The 16,720-nt window shown below is 46.9% G+C and overlaps 1 protein-coding gene across 2 annotated transcripts in view; it reads right to left on the reverse strand.

Moving 5' to 3' along the window:
* The window catches only part of GABRA2 (gamma-aminobutyric acid type A receptor subunit alpha2), an 81,616-nt gene that overhangs the window by 30,924 nt on the left and 33,972 nt on the right, over positions 1 to 16,720 (reverse strand). For both annotated transcript variants that reach the window (XM_064149212.1, XM_064149211.1), the window contains one exon: positions 6,838 to 6,905. In XM_064149212.1, coding sequence (XP_064005282.1) covers positions 6,838 to 6,905 — 68 coding nt within the window. The remainder of the gene's footprint in view (positions 1 to 6,837; positions 6,906 to 16,720) is intronic.

A 16,720-nucleotide genomic window follows, 5' to 3' on the forward strand; every position in this document is an offset into this window, starting at 1 on the left:
GATCCAGGCCAGGATGAATCCATTGCCCTTCATCCTATCATGACAGGCCTTTGCAAACAGTCTCTCTGCAGCCTTCTTGTAGCCATTCTCAGGTACTGGCAGGCTGCTATTAGGTCTCTCTGGAGCCTTCTCTTCTCCAGGCTGAACAACCCCAGGGACGTTGTAGCTAGGTGGGGGATGGCCTCTTCTCCCAGGCAACCACTAATAGAACAAGGGGACACAGTCTCAAGTTGTGCCAGGGGAGGTCTAGGCTAGATGTGAAGAGGAAGTTGTTGGCAGAGAGAGTGATTGGCATTGGAATGGGCTGCCCAGGGAGGTGGTGGAGTCACTGACCCTGGAGGTATTCAAGAAAATCCTGGATGAGGCACTTAGTGCCATGGTCTGGTTGATTGGCCAGGGCTGGGTGCTAGGTTGGCCTGGATGATCTTGGAGGTCTCTTCCAACCTGGTCTATTCTATTCTATTCTATTCTATTCTATTCTATTCTATTCTATTCTATTCTAAAGCTCACTCAACCTGTCCTTGCAGCAGAGATGTTCCAGCCAAAACTCTCATTCACCTCAGAACATTCGTATATTTAATGTGTTAATTTAAGTGAAGATGTTTTAGCCTCTTTAACAATAGTTTAGCCTCAGAACTCTTTGGAAAACTCAGACAGTCTTTGTTATTCAACTGCTGAGTTCAATTTTGGGCTTGTTTGTTTTTCTAAACAAGGCAGCTTTTCTTCTCTCAGGCTAATGTCAAAAGACATTTGTATCACTGATCTGTTTGTAAGCCCTATAAGGCATAGCATCATCCTACTGAACTTAAACAATCCAGAGAAAGAACATCTCAAAAGAGACACAACAGTGCAAGTAAAATCTATTTGATCCCACGGTTTGGGTTGCTTTCCTTGATTCTCATCAGCTTGCAAGATGAAGCTGACAATTTCTCATCTATTGGCACTTCCATGGGCATTAAACACTGTGGTTCATGTACAGCAGCATTTCTACAGCACAGCTAATATAGATACAGCAATATTTTGGTCACAGCAGTTCATCTGAAGTGCAGTTTGCAACAGAGTTCTGGCCAAGAGGCAACAGATTTGGTAGCTAATTGGGGCAGAACAGAGATGGTATCCATATGTTTTTAACCTTCTTGACTCTTAACATACATCTGGAGAAAAACAAAACTTGTTTTTCCCTCCTAAATTCACAAATGACAACTTCAGGTAGCCTAAAATTAGTCAAAAATCAGATTTCCATGGACTTCATTATGGTTTGGGGTTTTTATTCAAAATAGTGGTAGTATAAAAATAAAGAGACTATGAATAGCCCCCTGCATCCTAGCAATCACACTAAGGCACAATGTTAGCATTAATAGAATCATAGAATCAAGCAAGTTGGAAGAGACCTCCAAGATCATCCAGTCCAACCTAGCACCCAGCCCTGGCCAAGCAACCAGACCATGGCCCTAAGTGCCTCATCCAGGCTTTGCACCAACACCTCCAGGGACGGTGACTCCACCACCTCCCTGGGCAGCCCATTCCAATGCCAATCACTCTCTCTGACAACAACTTCCTCCTCACATCCACCCCTGGCACAACTTGAGACTCTGTCCCCTTGGAGACTACTAATCAGGTGTTGGAGCACCTCTGCTACAAGGACAGGCTGAGGGAGCTGGGGTTGTGCAGCCTGGAGAAGAGAAGGCTCCAGGGAGACTTAATAGCAGCCTGCCAGTTCCTGAAGTGGGCTACAAAAAAGATGGACAGAGACTGTTTACAAAGGTCTGCAGTGATGGGACAAGGGGCTATGGCTTCAAACTAGAGCAGAGCAGATTTAGATTGGATGTTAGGAACAGGTTCTGCACCATAAGGGCAGTGGAACACTGGAACTGGTTGCTCAGGGGGGTGGTTGGGGCCCTATCCCTGAAGATATTCAAGGTGATGCACGACACAGCTCTGGGAAAGCTGACCTAGTTGAGGATGCTGGCTGCAGAGGGGGCTGGACTAGATGACCTTCAGAAGTCCCTTCCAATCCAGACCATTCTATGATTCTGCTGCACTTAGTGAGGCATTCAGAAAGCTCAGAGGCTGGTTTCAATTCAACAACAACAAAGGTTAGAGTGACATTTCATCAGCTTTGTGAATAAACACTGCTACACAACAATTGTGTCCTTAGCTCCCATCCACTCATCAATGTGCCACTTCCCTCTCCCATACTATAAACATATTAATCATCTCCCATGGCAGTGAGTCCCCTTCTCATTTTCAATAGACTTTTCTCCTAAGCACTGCTACTCTTCACAGGATGCTAACCAAGGGGAAAATAAAAGCACAACAACAAGAGAATAGATAATGCAAAGGGGCACAGCCATGCATCTACTGCCTGTCATTGCTGTGAAAATTACCAGGGCAAGGAAACCTACTGCAACAATGACTGTGAGAGTTTGGGGCAACAGCAGCCTAAAAACCAGATGTCACTGAGGGACTCTCACTACCATGAAAGCAAAAGACCTCAGGGGCTGGGACACAGCTTTCCTGAAAAGATCAGAGATTCACTTTGTGATTCTCTGGAAACATAGGAGGACATGGGCAAGAGTCAAACTCGTGCTTCCAATGCAGCTTTTTAATCAGGAAGCTTATAAATGGGAATATTCCAGAGCCTCCAGCATCTGCAGAAGAAAACATCAGTAAATCTTTTGTATGGTAGTTTACATCACCAATTCAGTACTGCAATGGCTTAGGCTGGAAAGGACCTCAGAGGTCATTTACTCCAACCTCCCCACCATGGGCAGGGACATTTCTCAACTAGACTCAGCTGGTCAAGGCCTCATCCAATGTGGCCTTCAACACCCCCAGGAGGAGACATCCACAGCCTCCATAAGCAACCTATTCTAGAGTCTCACCACTCTCATACTGAAGAACTTCTTCCTAAGATCCACAGAATCAGAGAATCAAGCAGGTTGGAAGAGACCTCCAAGCTCAGCCAGTCCAACCTAGCACCCAGCCCTGGCCAACCAACCAGACCATGGCACTAAGTGCCCCAGCCAGGCTTGGCTTCAACATCTCCAGGCATGGCCACTCCACCACCTCCCTGGGCAGCCCATTCCAATGCCAATCACTCTCTCTGCCAACAACTTCCTCCTCACATCCAGCCTAGACCTCCCCTGCCACAACTTGACACTGTGTCCCCTTGTTCTATTGCTGGTTGCCTGGCAGAAGAGCCCAACCCCACCTGGCTACAGCCTCCCTTCAGGTAGTTGTAGACAGCAATGAGCTCTGCCCTGAGCCTCCTCTTCTGCAGGCTGCACACCCCCAGCTCCCTCAGCCTCTCCTCATAGAGTGCTCCAGGCCCCTCACCAGCTTCATTGCCCTTCTCTGGACACCTTCCAGCACCTCAACATCTCTCTTGAATTGAGGAGCCCAGAACTGTCTAAACCAACTCTCCCTCAGCCTCAAACCATTCCCCCTTGTCCTATTACTAGACACCTTTATGAAAAATCCCTTGGCAGCCTTCCTGTAGGATTCCTTCAGCTATTAGAAGGCAACTCTAAGGTGCTCCTGCAGTATTCTCTAGGCTGCAGGAGTGCTTGTGGTAATAACTGTGTCACCTTCATGTTCAACAGAATATGTGATAATTTGGAAGCTATTCCTTCAAACCTCACATGCTGAACTTTTCTAAATGACTGCTCACATGCTTCAAAATGATTTTATAATTATCAACTGAACAAGCTTAATTAACCCTGAAACTTGTAGTGGTAAAGCATTAAACTGCTGTTACTTACCTGTCCACTTATCTGGAAACAGACCTGCCCCCTGCAGACACAGCTGCACTGTGTCCTGTTGCCATCAACACCTCTGCACAGAGCTGTTGGAGCTGCAGCATTAAACCACCTGGCTGTCATATATGCCTTATGCACCTGGACACCCAGAGGTCTCCACACATTGACACATTGATGTCAAAACTGTTTCAGGAGAGAAGCATTAGGCTCAGGAAGCTTTGCATTAAATTACCATTTGAGAACTGCTGTGACTTGCTCAGCCTTGATTATGCATCCTTGTGCCTCAGTACCATATCTTTAAAACTGGGTTAATATAATCTCCCCATTTCACAGGAACACTCTAAGTATTGAATGTCTCCAGGGACAGAGCCTCAACCTGTTCCATTCTCATGGGCAACCTTTTCCTTTCCTATTTACATGAAAAAGAAAAATCTAGAGAAATATTCTGAGATTAATGAATTGCAAAACCAATGCACAAAAATCTTATCAACCCATGAATATGTCCAACTGTGCTAGTCTGAAGCTAGCTAGAATCTAGCTAACATCCAACTAACCAATGGCTAACAAACCTAAGCTGCCTTCTGCCTACACCCTCAAGGCTTGAGCAGAAAGTGTAGGAGAGGATTGGTAGTCTCAACTGGCTGATGACCTTCAACTTGGAGGTGACCTGGAGGTGGGTAGATTCAGCCTGGAGGTGAGGAGGAACTTCTTCAGCGTGAGAGTGGTGAGAAGCTGGAATGGGTTGCCCAGGGAGGTGGTTGAGGCCCCATGGCTGGAGGGGTTTCAGGCCAGGCTGGCTGAGGCTGTGTGCAGCTTGCTCTAGGGTAGGGTGTCCCTGGGCATGGCAGGGGGGTTGGAACTGGCTGATCCTTGTGCTCCTTTCCAACCCTGACTAATTCTATGATTCTTACTTCATTTCTCCTTCTCATTCACTGCCAACTCAGCTGCAAAAGGAGAGTCTTATTTTACTATAAACTGTTTAACATTGGGAGTTACATGTGATCTTTTTGCAGTGAAAAAGGAAAGTTCCCTACTTTGTATCTCGCTGACATTACCAAATAGTGACAGTTAGGAAGGAACAACAGCAGTGGTGCTGCTGACCCAACCTCCAAGCCATTACCTTTCAAGAAGTTCAGTTTAGACTAATTCCAGCTAGATTCCTCAGACTGTTACCATGATTAAGTGTGCTCCTATGGTGCACTTTTCCCTCTGGTTTTATTCAAGAGGGATTCACAGGGCACCTTGCACTCTGGTTTTATTCAAGAGGGATTCGCAGGGAACCTTTCACTCTGGTTTTACTCAACAGCAATTCACAGGGCACCTTTCCCTCTGGTTTTATTCAAGAGGAATTCACAGGGCACCTTTCCCTCTGGTTTTATTCAAGAGGAATTCACAGGGCACCTTTCCCTCTGGTTTTATTCAAGAGGAATTCACAGGGCACCTTTCCCTCTGGTTTTATTCAAGAGGAATTCACAGGGCACCTTTCCCTCTGGTTTTATTCAAGAGGAATTCACAGGGCACCTTTCCCTCTGGTTTTATTCAAGAGGAATTCACAGGGCACCTTTCACTCTGGTTTTATTCAAGAGGAATTCACAGGGCACCTTTCACTCTGGTTTTATTCAAGAGGAATTCACAGGGCACCTTTCACTCTGGTTTTATTCAAGAGGGATTCACAGGGCACCTTGCACTCTGGTTTTATTCAAGAGGAATTCACAGGGCACCTTGCACTCTGGTTTTACTCAAGGGGAATTCACAGGGCACCTTTCACAATGGTTTTATTCAAGAGGGATTCACAGTGCACCTCTGACCTGGTTTTATTCAAGAGGAATTCACAGTGCACCTTTCCCTCTGGTTTTATTCAAGAGGGATTCACAGGGCACCTTTCACTCTGGTTTTACTCAACAGCAATTCACAGGGCACCTTTCCCTCTGGTTTTATTCAAGAGGAATTCACAGGGCACCTTTCCCTCTGGTTTTATTCAAGAGGGATTCACAGGGCACCTTTCACTCTGGTTTTACTCAACAGCAATTCACAGGGCACCTTTCCCTCTGGTTTTATTCAAGAGGGATTCACAGTGCACCTCTGACCTGGTTTTATTCAAGAGGAATTCACAGTGCACCTTTCCCTCTGGTTTTATTCAAGAGGAATTCACAGGGCACCTTTCCCTCTGGTTTTATTCAAGAGGGATTCACAGGACACCTTTCACTCTGGTTTTATTCAAGAGGAATTCACAGGGCACCTTTACCTCTGGTTTTATTCAAGAGGAATTCACAGGGCACCTTTCCCTCTGGTTTTATTCAAGAGGAATTCACAGGGCACCTTTCCCTCTGGTTTTATTCAAGAGGAATTCACAGGGCACCTTTCCCTCTGGTTTTATTCAAGAGGGATTCACAGGGCACCTTTCACTCTGGTTTTACTCAACAGCAATTCACAGGGCACCTTTACCTCTGGTTTTACTCAACAACAATTCACAGGGCACCTTTCCCTCTGGTTTTATTCAAGAGGAATTCACAGGGCACCTTTCCCTCTGGTTTTATTCAAGAGGAATTCACAGGGCACCTCTGACCTGGGATTATTCAGCAGGAATTCACAGGGCACCTTTCACTCTGGTTTTATTCAAGAGGAATTCACAGGGCACCTCTGACCTGGTTTTATTCAGCAGGAATTCACAGGGCACCTTTCCCTCTGGTTTTATTCAAGAGGAATTCACAGGGCACCTTTCCCTCTGGTTTTATGCAAGAGGAATTCACAGGGCACCTTTCCCTCTGGTTTTATTCAAGAGGAATTCACAGTGCACCTTTCACTATGGTTTTATTCAAGAGGAATTCAGTTCACCCATCTCAAGATTGCTCCAAATTATGAACCAAGGTGCAGTCAGTGGGGACAGTCAGACAACTAATAGGAGAGTACACACTATGTTAGGTCTCTAATCCAATTTTCACCTTTAGAATGACTTCAGTGAAATGATTCCAAACTTGTTCACAGAAAGTAAAAGCAGAATACAAGTTTAAAGGAAGTTAATAGCAGGTATCTTACAACAATTACCATGTAGGCAAAAAAAGAGAGAGCAACTCACCATATCAGTATCTGAAACAGGTCCAAAACTGGTCACATAGATGTTAGTGAAGACTTCAGTAATACTATCTGATAGAAAAAGGAAAGAAAAACAAGAAGAAAATACTTTAACTTGACAGTATGTCTCCAAACTCTCTCTGCAAAATGATGGGCCATTCTGAACAAGTGTCTGTCTTTAGTTACTGCTCCTACCCAGCACCCTGGTGTAAAGCACCCAGCCCACAGCATCCCTGGACCTCCATGGGAACTATTTCAGCATGGTGTACCCTATGGGTATGTAACAGGGAGCCTGGGACACATGATTGCCAGAGGAGCACTAGCTGGAGCCAGACTGTGCATAGGGTCTCTGTAGTAACAGAGGTCACCTTTATCTGCTTGCTATTGCAGATAGAAGAGGGCTTTCAGGAAGGGACACTGCCAAGTAACAACTGAGCAGCAGTGCTTGTTATCACATTCCATTCCTTGGGAAGCCTGGTGGGTGCTGAAACTTTGGTGTAGTGGCTGTTATGGTTGGACATGATCATCTTAAAGATCTTTTCCAACCTTAATGATTCTGTGAAACTCTGGTGATTTCTGCCCCACTTAACTCAGAGGTTATCATAGAGTTACAAACTGTTAGGGTTTGGAAGAGACCTCTAGAGATCATCTACTGAGAGAGTCATTGGACACTGGAATGGGCTGCCCGGGGAGGTGGTGGAGTTGCTGTCCCTGGGGCACTTTAAGGCAAGGTTGGACGTGGCACTTGGTGCCATGGTCTAGCCTTGAGCTCTGTGGTAAAGGGTTGGACTCGATGATCTGTGAGGTCTCTTCCAACCCTGATGATACTGTGATACTATTTCAACCCCCTTGCCAAAGCAGGATCACACAGGGTAGGCCACACAGGAACACATCCAGGCAGGTTATCAGACAAGAATTTGTCAGTTAAAGGACTATGGAACCCTCAGCAGCTACAAATACATTTCCCATTTCTCCATCATCAAAGATAACCACATTGTCTTGCACTTAACACACTAGTGCAGAGCCAAACATACAATGCCTTTGCTGCAGAGGTGTTACTTGTGTTGTTGCTGATCAGTCCTGTTAAATCACAGAATCAACCAGGTTGGAAGAGACCTCCAAGATCAGCCAGGCCAACCTAGCACCCAGCCCTATCCAGTCACCTAGACAATGGAACTAAGTGCCTCATCCAGGCTTTTCTTCAACATCTCCAGGCACGGCCACCCCACCACCTCCCTGGGCAGCCCATTCCAATGCCAATCACTCTCTCTGACAAAAACTTCCTCCTAACAGCCAGACTAGACCTCCCCTGGCACAACTTGAGACTATGTCCCCTTCTTCTGTTGCTGGTTCCCTGGGAGAAGAGACCAACCCCACCTGGCTACAGCCTCCCTGCAGGTAGCTGCAGACAGCAATGAGCTCTGCCCTGAGCCTTCTCTTCTGCAGGCTGCACACCCCCAGCTCCCTCAGCCTCTCCTCACAGGGCTCTGCTCCAGGCCCCTCCCAAGCTTTGTCAGCCTTCTCTGGACACCTTCCAGCACCTCAACATCTCTCTTGAACTGAGGAGCCCAGAACTGGACACAGCACTCAAGGGGTGGCCTGAGCAGTGCTGAGCACAGGGGAAGAATAACCTCCCTTGTCCTACTGGCCACACTCTTCCTGATGCAGGCCAGGATGCCATTGGCTCTCTTGGCTACCTGTGCACACTGCTGGCTCGTATTCATCTACTACCTACCAGTACCCCCAGGTCCCTTCCTTCCTGGCTGCTCTCAGCCACTCTGTCCCCAGCCTGTAGCACTGCTTGGGGTTGTCATGGCCAAAGTGCAGTACCCTGCTGTTTTCCTATACCAACTAGCTTTTCAAAGCCAAAGACAAGAGAAAGCTTACAAAGCCATTACTGACTCCACCAAACGTAGCACTGGGCAGAAGTGTACTTTAGAACTGGCTATGTTTACAAGCAGCACATATTTTAACATAAGTGTTCCTTCCCTTCCTACAGGATGCTCCTGATAGATCGTTGTGGTACTCTAAAGACTGTAAGAAAATGTTCTTCCCAATCACTGTAGTCAGACAGCCATGAAATCAGAGGATCAAATAATGTACTGAAGGAAAAATAATTGCTGAGTTTTCTATCTTCAGTTTTCAATTAGGCTCAAAAAGGAACCATATTCACTAAGAGGGATAGCACTCACTTGCAGGAAATATCTTACAGCAGCTGCCAGCTACTGCCTGCATTCACAACAGTGAACACAGAATTACAGAATCACAGAATGGGAGGGGGCTGGAAGAGAACATCTTGACCAAACCCCTCTGCTAGAGCACTATTACCTAGAGTAAGTTACACAGGAACCTCCCCAGGTGGGCTCTGAAAGTCTCCAGAGGAGACTCCACAACCTCTCTCAGTTGTGGCCTTATTGTGTCTTTTCAGGATCTGAAGGGGGCTACAAAAAAGCTGGGGAGGGACTTTTCAGACTGTCAGAGAGTGACAGGACTGGGGGGAATGGAGCAAAGCTGGAGGTGGGGAGATTCAGCCTGGAGGTGAGAAGGAAGTTGTTGAGCAGGAGAGTGGTGAGAGGCTGGAATGGGTTGCCCAGGGAGGTGGTTGAGGCCCCATGGCTGGAGGTGTTTAAGGCCAGGCTGGCTGAGGCTGTGTGCAGCCTGCTCTAGGGTAGGGTGTCCCTGGGCATGGCAGGGGGGTTGGAACTGGCTGCTCCTTGTGGTCCCTTCCAACCCTGGCTACGATTCTATGAGAAGCCTGCTCCAGGGCTCTGCCACCCTCACTGTAAAGAAGTTTCTCCTCCTGTTGAGGTGAAACCTTCTGTGTTCCAGTTCATAGCTTATTGCTGCTGACAGAAATAATTTTTTTTCCTTATGTTTAAATGAAATCTTCTCTGCCTTCAAGCCAGTTGCTGGTTGGAGAAGAATTATTTCAATACAACTAGCTGTCTGCTGTATGAGTGATGGTGGTGTTGTGATTTCCATATTTTATAATCATTTAATATGGATAGTTTATTCTTCCTGTATTCCTAAAGCCTACCTCCTGACAAATATGTGTCAGAGGCAGATTTTAATTGCTTTGAGGCCAGTGGTATAATCACTGTCACTTATTAGGAGAAATCAGCAGTGCTCACTCATGATGGCAGATTCTCTGCCAGCCACCAGGCAATGCAAGACACTTCTGTGTCATAGAATCAAGCAGGTTGGAAGAGACCTCCAAGATCATCCAGGCCAACCTAGCACCCAGCCCTAGACAATCAACCAGACCATGGCACTAAGTGCCCCATCCAGGCTTGGCTGCAACACCTCCAGGGATAACGACTCCACCACCTCCCTGGGCAGCCCATTCCAATGCCAATCACTCTTTCTGCCAACAGCTTCCTCCTAACATCCAGCCTAGACCTACCCTGTCACAGCTTGAGACTGTGTCCCCTTCTTCTGTTGCTGGGTGCCTGGCAGCAGAGCCCAACCCCACCTGGCTACAGCCTCCCTGCAGGCAGCTGCAGACAGCAATGAGCTCTGCCCTGAGCCTCCTCTGCTGCAGGCTGCACACCCCCAGCTCCCTCAGCCTCTCCTCACAGGGCTGTGCTCCAGGCCCCTCCCAAGCTTTGTTGCCCTTCTCTGGACACCTTCCAGCACCTCAACAGCTCTCTTGAATTGAGGAGCCCAGAACTGGACACAGCACTCAAGGTGTGGCCTGAGCAGTGCTGAGTACAGGGGAAGAATAACCTCCCTTGTCCTACTGGCCACACTGTTCCTGATGCAGGCCAGGATGCCACTGGCTCTCTTGGCCACCTGGGCACACTGCTGCCTCATCTTCAGCTACCATCTACCAGTGTGAGCAGCTGCATGGGGAGCAACGTGTTTTCAAAGTGATGTAGCTGCACCCAAAGCAGAGATGGGATGATACAGGATTTGAAGACAACTCCTGGAGTGAGGATGGAGCACACTCCTATACCCTCACCTGTAAGGAAACAAGAATGTCCTTTTCCAGCAGAACACTAGACATGCTTATTAGAATACAAGACTTTGTAAAGCCTTCATTGCCCAAGGACTTTGTAAAGCCTTCACTGCCCAAAAGAATCTTCCTTCCAGGCTCATCTCTGCTTTTTAAAGCTGACTTTTACCATGTGTCATTCTGAAAGTTCAGGAGCACATTTCCACTGTACACCCTGAGAGATGTTGATTTATGTGACAGGGACTTCTCTATTCCCATATGCAGCATCCATAAACAAGCTGAGTTTATTTCTACTCTGAACACCTTACAAAGTAATTTTAAGTCAGTGGACAGCCAAAGGAGCTGAGTCTGCACTGTTCTTAGCTTTCAATGAGGACGAAGTATGGAAGGGGATGAAATATCATACAGGAAGCACAGGTACAGTTCAGAAGCCTGCTGACTGCATGCTGCCTGTGGGAGATTCTCCAGAAGAGAATTCTCTCCAAATGGTTATCTGGCACAGGCTGAGATGAAATGGAAAAGTGACAAGGCAGCTACTCTTCAGGGGGTAAAACAGTGCTGCAGGGACTAGCTGTGAAATCTGGCCTGTACTGTGAAATTTTTGGCCTGTCCTATAATGACAAGACAAGATCTCAATTACAGTTCCATGGAAAACACTGGTGTCACAGAACTGTGACTGACAAGTACCCTGACAGCAGAAACCCAAGTTTCATACCAACTGTACTGCTAGAATCTGAAGGAACAAGGCAACAGATAACAAAATCACTGGGCAAATATTAATCAGCACACAACAGTGGGAGGCATGGTCCTCTCTTGTAACCTCAACCTATTGCTATCAGCTGTCTGCATCATAGAATGGTTTAGGTTGGAAGGGACCTCAAGGATCATCCAGTTCCAAGCCCCTGCCATAGGCAAGGACACCTCCCACTAGAACAGGTTGCTCAAGGCCTCGTCCAAACTGGCCTTGAACACCTCCAGGGAGGGAGGGTTTCACCACCCTCACTGTAAAGAACACCTTCCTAACATCCATTTTGAATCTCCCCTCTGCCAGTTCCTCCTCATCCTGGCTTTACGAGACCTTGTCAATATCCCTCCCCAGCCTTCCTGTAGGTCCCCTTCAGGTTCTGGAAGGCTACTTCAAGGTCTCCTTGAAGCCTTCTCTTCTCCAGGCTGAAAAGCCCCAACTGTCATAGCCTGTCCTCATAGAAGAGGTGTTCCAGCCCTCTGATCATCGTGTCCTCCTCTGAACTGACTCCAACAGTTCACTGTCCCAATTCAAAGGCACAAAGCAGATGATTCTGTGACTCTCTAATCATAATTTATCCAGCAGGCATCATGGCTACAGGCTTGCCCTAGCTCACATCTTGTCAAGAACAGCACAAATCATCCCACTTAGCTCACTGGAGATTAAAGCAGCTCTGGATTCTCTGTGCTATGGAATAGCCAAAGGAAGGTACACAGCCAGAAAACATTAACTGAAACCTGTTAATGTACAAACCTAGAGTCTGGTTTTTGGGAGAAAAATTAAAGGTGAGTTTTTTTCACAGCAGAATTATAAACCCTTTTCATCCTATTGCCATGTAAACACATAACCAAAAGGCTTGATTTTCACAAGTGGACCAAACACTGATGAAAACCAGACCAGTTTCTGCTGGGAGGAGGGGTGGCTGACTCATTTATACTTGTGAGCTCTTAAGTTATTCTGAATCATTTCCTTTGAAGGCTAAACAAAGGAACAAGAAAGGGTAAGGATATAGTTTCTATTTCTGATGCTTCTTTAGGGGGAAAAAGAAAAAATCCTGGCAAAGAATATGACATGTAGATGCCATCAGCACATGAAGTGCTCTGAAATCCAGCAAATGCTATTATAGCTGCAGTTCTAATTTGCCTTGGTTGTAAACGTTTGAAGAGAAGCTTTAGCTGACTTAGTTTAGGCAAATTTCTCAGAAGATGGAAGCCAAAGGTAAACTAACAAAAAAAGAAGTCAAGAAATAGAAGAACAGAGGGAAAAAAAAACAATCCCACATCCCACGGGAGCAGTAAAAGCAATAACACCTAAGGCTCATGTTTCATAGAATCAAGAAGATTGGAAGAGACCTCCAAGATCATCCAGCCCTAGCCAGTCATCTAGACCATGGCACAAAGTGCCTCATCCAGGCTTGGCTTCAACACCTCCAGGGATGGTGACTCCACCACCTCCCTGGGCAGCCCTTTCCAATGCCAATCACTCTCTATGACAACAACTTCCTCCTAACATCCAGCCTAGACCTCCCCTGGCACAACCTGAGACTGTGTCCCCTTCTTCTATTGCTGGTTGCCTGGCAGAAGAGCCCAACCCCACCTGGCTACAACCTCCCTTCAGGAAGTTGTAGACAGCAATGAGCTGTGCCCTGAGCCTCCTCTGCTGCAGGCTGCACACCCCCAGCTCCCTCAGCCTCTCCTCATAGGGTTTGTGTTCCAGGCCCCTCCCCAGCTTCATCGCCCTTCTCTGGACACCTTCCAGCACCTCAACATCTCTCTTGAATTGAGGGGCCCTGATTCCATTTCCTTACTTCAACTATCATGATAGCAATGCTGAAAAAAACCCCAAAGATCCAAAGTAAGAAGAAAAAGAAGAAATGAACCAAATTGGAGGAGATTTACAGATCTTTATCTATCCTTAGCTGAAAGGTTTACTGTGTGTTTTAAACACATTTAGGATTTTACAGACACTGTAACAATAACCTCTCTCCAAAGGCAATAATTTTATTACCTTCATTTCTCCATACATGGGAAGCTGAAGCAGAAGAATTAAATCACAGAAACATTCTGGTTGGAAAAGATCCTCAGGATCTCTATGTCCAACCAATATCTCTACTCTACATGGTTCGCCCCTAAACCATATCCCCAAGCACCACATCCACATGAAGTGTAGGTAATGTGAAGCACAGGTATTGACCCAATCTGTTCAACATGGAGCACTGTCCTAGTTTGAGCCTAGCTGGGGTATTTTGGTGAGAAGAATTAGATGCTAGGCTGTGAAAATGAAACAATGGTGATGTCTGCTTCACTCATAGGCTTGCTGAGATGGATAAAAACAAGAACATAAATATAGATAACAGACTTTGCTCTATGTCTTTGGGGCTGCACTTCTCTCTCTCTAACCTGCCAGCTGTGTGACTAATCCTTCTGCTTCCTAACCACCACGGCTGATCCTCCAAACCCACCTTGAATGTAAGGCAAAGTCTGGGGTAAGGTAGGGGGTGGGGAGAAGGTGGAAGGGTGATTGGGAGCCCCTTCTGAGGACTGGTTTCAGGGAGGCTGCTGTGTTTCTGTATTACTTTTTAACTTGTCTATTTCTGTCTATAGAATCATAGAATGGTTTAAGCTGGAGGGGACCTCAAAGATCAGCCAGTTCCAACCCCCTGCCATAGGCAGGGACACCTCCCACTAGAACAGGTCACTCACAGTATCATCAAGGTTGGAAGAGACCTCACAGATCATCAAGTCCAACCCTTTAGCACAGAGCTCAAGGCCAGACCATGGCACCAAGTGCCACGTCCAGTCCTGCCTTGAACAGCTCCAGGGACGGCGACTCCACCACCTCCCCGGGCAGCCCATTCCAGTGTCCAATGACTCTCTCAGTGAAGAACTTTCTCCTCACCTCCAGCCTAAATTTCCCCTGGCGTAGCTTGAGGCTGTGTCCTCTTGTTCTGGTGCTGGCCACCTGAGAGAAGAGAGCAACCTCCTCCTGGCCACAACCTCCCCTCAGGTAGTTGTAGACAGCAGCTGGACTTGATGATCTGTGAGGTCTCTTCCAACCCTGATGATACTGTGATAAGGTCACCCCTGAGCCTCCTCTTCTCCAGGCTAAACAATCCCAGGCCTCATCCAACCTGGCCTTAAACACCTTCAGGGAGGAAGCAACCACAGCCTCCCAGACAACCTATGCCAGTGTTCCACCACCCTCACTGTCAAGAACTTCTTAACATCTAGTTTAAATCTCCCCTCTTTCAGTTTAAACCCATTACCCCGCCATCCTGTAGATTGGCTTTGTTACTTAATGCAAAGCATTATTTGATCACAAGGAAAGCAAGTTTGAATAGCTGATTTTCTTCTTCCAAAGCTCTCTTGGCATACAGGCCCACAGGTGGTTAACAGCAAGAGCCATCCTAACTGTGAATATTAACAAGCTGGTTAAAGAAGCTGCTTCAGAGCTGTATATAGATTGTAAATACCTGCTTGTATACTGTGCTAAGCTGTAAGTCTAAAGCTTCATTCAATTTCCAGTGGCTGAATTTAGTCTGGGTGACTTTACTGAAGTGTGGGAGGGGCAGGAAACACCCAAACCATCATGAGTATCCATACTGCAAAATGAAATCACTGCCTTGTGATTAGGAGTTCAGAGCTTACTTAGTGAATCAGGAGTTCAGAGCCTTTATCCATTCCATTATGCCAGCTCTCCTGCTGCTGGGATACCCTTTCTGGTAGCTTGAAGTCCTGCTGACTTGCTCCTCCAAAGGAGCTGGCTCAGCTGAAGCAGGCTGCTTGGCAGAGGATTTGCAGTGGCTGAGTCAATCACAGGTTGAGTAATTAGAAACGTCAGATGAAAAGGTTCCTCATCAGCATTTACTCATTTGTCCAAACTGGAAATTTCCATAAGGACAACTCAATTTTGAGTTAGTTCCTTTGGGCTGCTGCTTGCCAGTCAGATTTCAATGCTACTCTGCTTTCTTTCAAATGTTCCTCCTCAGCTGCCTACATCTCTAAGGGGATACACATGGTTCCAGTGTCTATGATGTTGAGCTGGCCACACCTGAGACCTCTCCCTTTCCTGAAGAACTCTGAGGCTGAATTTTCTCTCTTGAAATCAATTTTGTTCTCAGATTTGAGAATGATCTGTGTTTTGCTTCTTCCTTCTCTCACCAAAATAACCCACAGCTGTTTCTCCCCAGAGACCAGGGAGAAATCATGCCTGGCTCATTCTAGGGATCTTTGAAGGAAGACAGGAGTGTGATAATTGTGAAGTCTTCAGAGTGGACCATCAGCAAAGGTCCAGGTGATCATATACATGAATCATAGAATGGTTTAGGTTGGAAGATACCTCAGAGATTATCCAATCCAACCTCCCTGCCATATGCAGGGATGCCTCTCCACGAGACCAGGTTACTCAAGGCCTTGTGTGTCTTCATTGAGGGGACAGCTACAGTCTCATTGGACAACCCATTCCAGCACTCAACACTGGTCAGGCCACATCTTGAGTGCTGTGTCCAGTTCTGGGCTCCTCAATTCAAGAGAGATGTTGAGGTGCTGGAAGGTGTCCAGAGAAGGGCAACAAAGCTGGTGAGGGGCCTGGAGCACAGCCCTGTGAGGAGAGGCTGAGGGAGCTGGGGGTGTGCAGCCTGCAGAAGAGGAGGCTCAGGGCAGAGCTCATTGCTGTCTACAACTACCTGCAGGGAGGCTGTAGCCAGGTGGGGTTGGGCTCTTCTGCCAGGCAACCAGCAACAGGACAAGGGGACACAGTCCCAAGTTGTGCCAGGGGAGGTCTAGGCTGGATGTTAGGAGGAAGTTCCTGGCAGAGAGAGTGATTGGCATTGGAATGGGCTGCCCAGGGAGGTGGTGGAGTCACTGATGAGGCACTTCGTGCCATGGTCTGGTTGATTGTACAGTGCTGGGAGCTAGGTTGGCCTGGATGATCTCGGAGGTCTCTTCTTACCTGCTTGATTCTATGATAAGTTGCAGTGCTAGGAGAGCCTTAACTGAGGATTTCTGAGTTTTTGTGGAGATGCTGTCAAAAGCTTGATGTTACTTTAATTATTTTGCCACCAAAAATGAAGTTATTTAACTGGAATTGACATTGTTCTGACATTGCAATGTGGTCTCCAGCCGCATGCCTGGCAACGTTGCCCAAAGGCTTTGCAATTTTCATTCATAATACAAGTCAGGAGCTGCA

Source organism: Pogoniulus pusillus, chromosome 9 (genome assembly GCF_015220805.1).
Source record: "Pogoniulus pusillus isolate bPogPus1 chromosome 9, bPogPus1.pri, whole genome shotgun sequence".
In the NCBI taxonomy this organism is placed as follows: Eukaryota; Metazoa; Chordata; class Aves; order Piciformes; family Lybiidae; genus Pogoniulus; species Pogoniulus pusillus.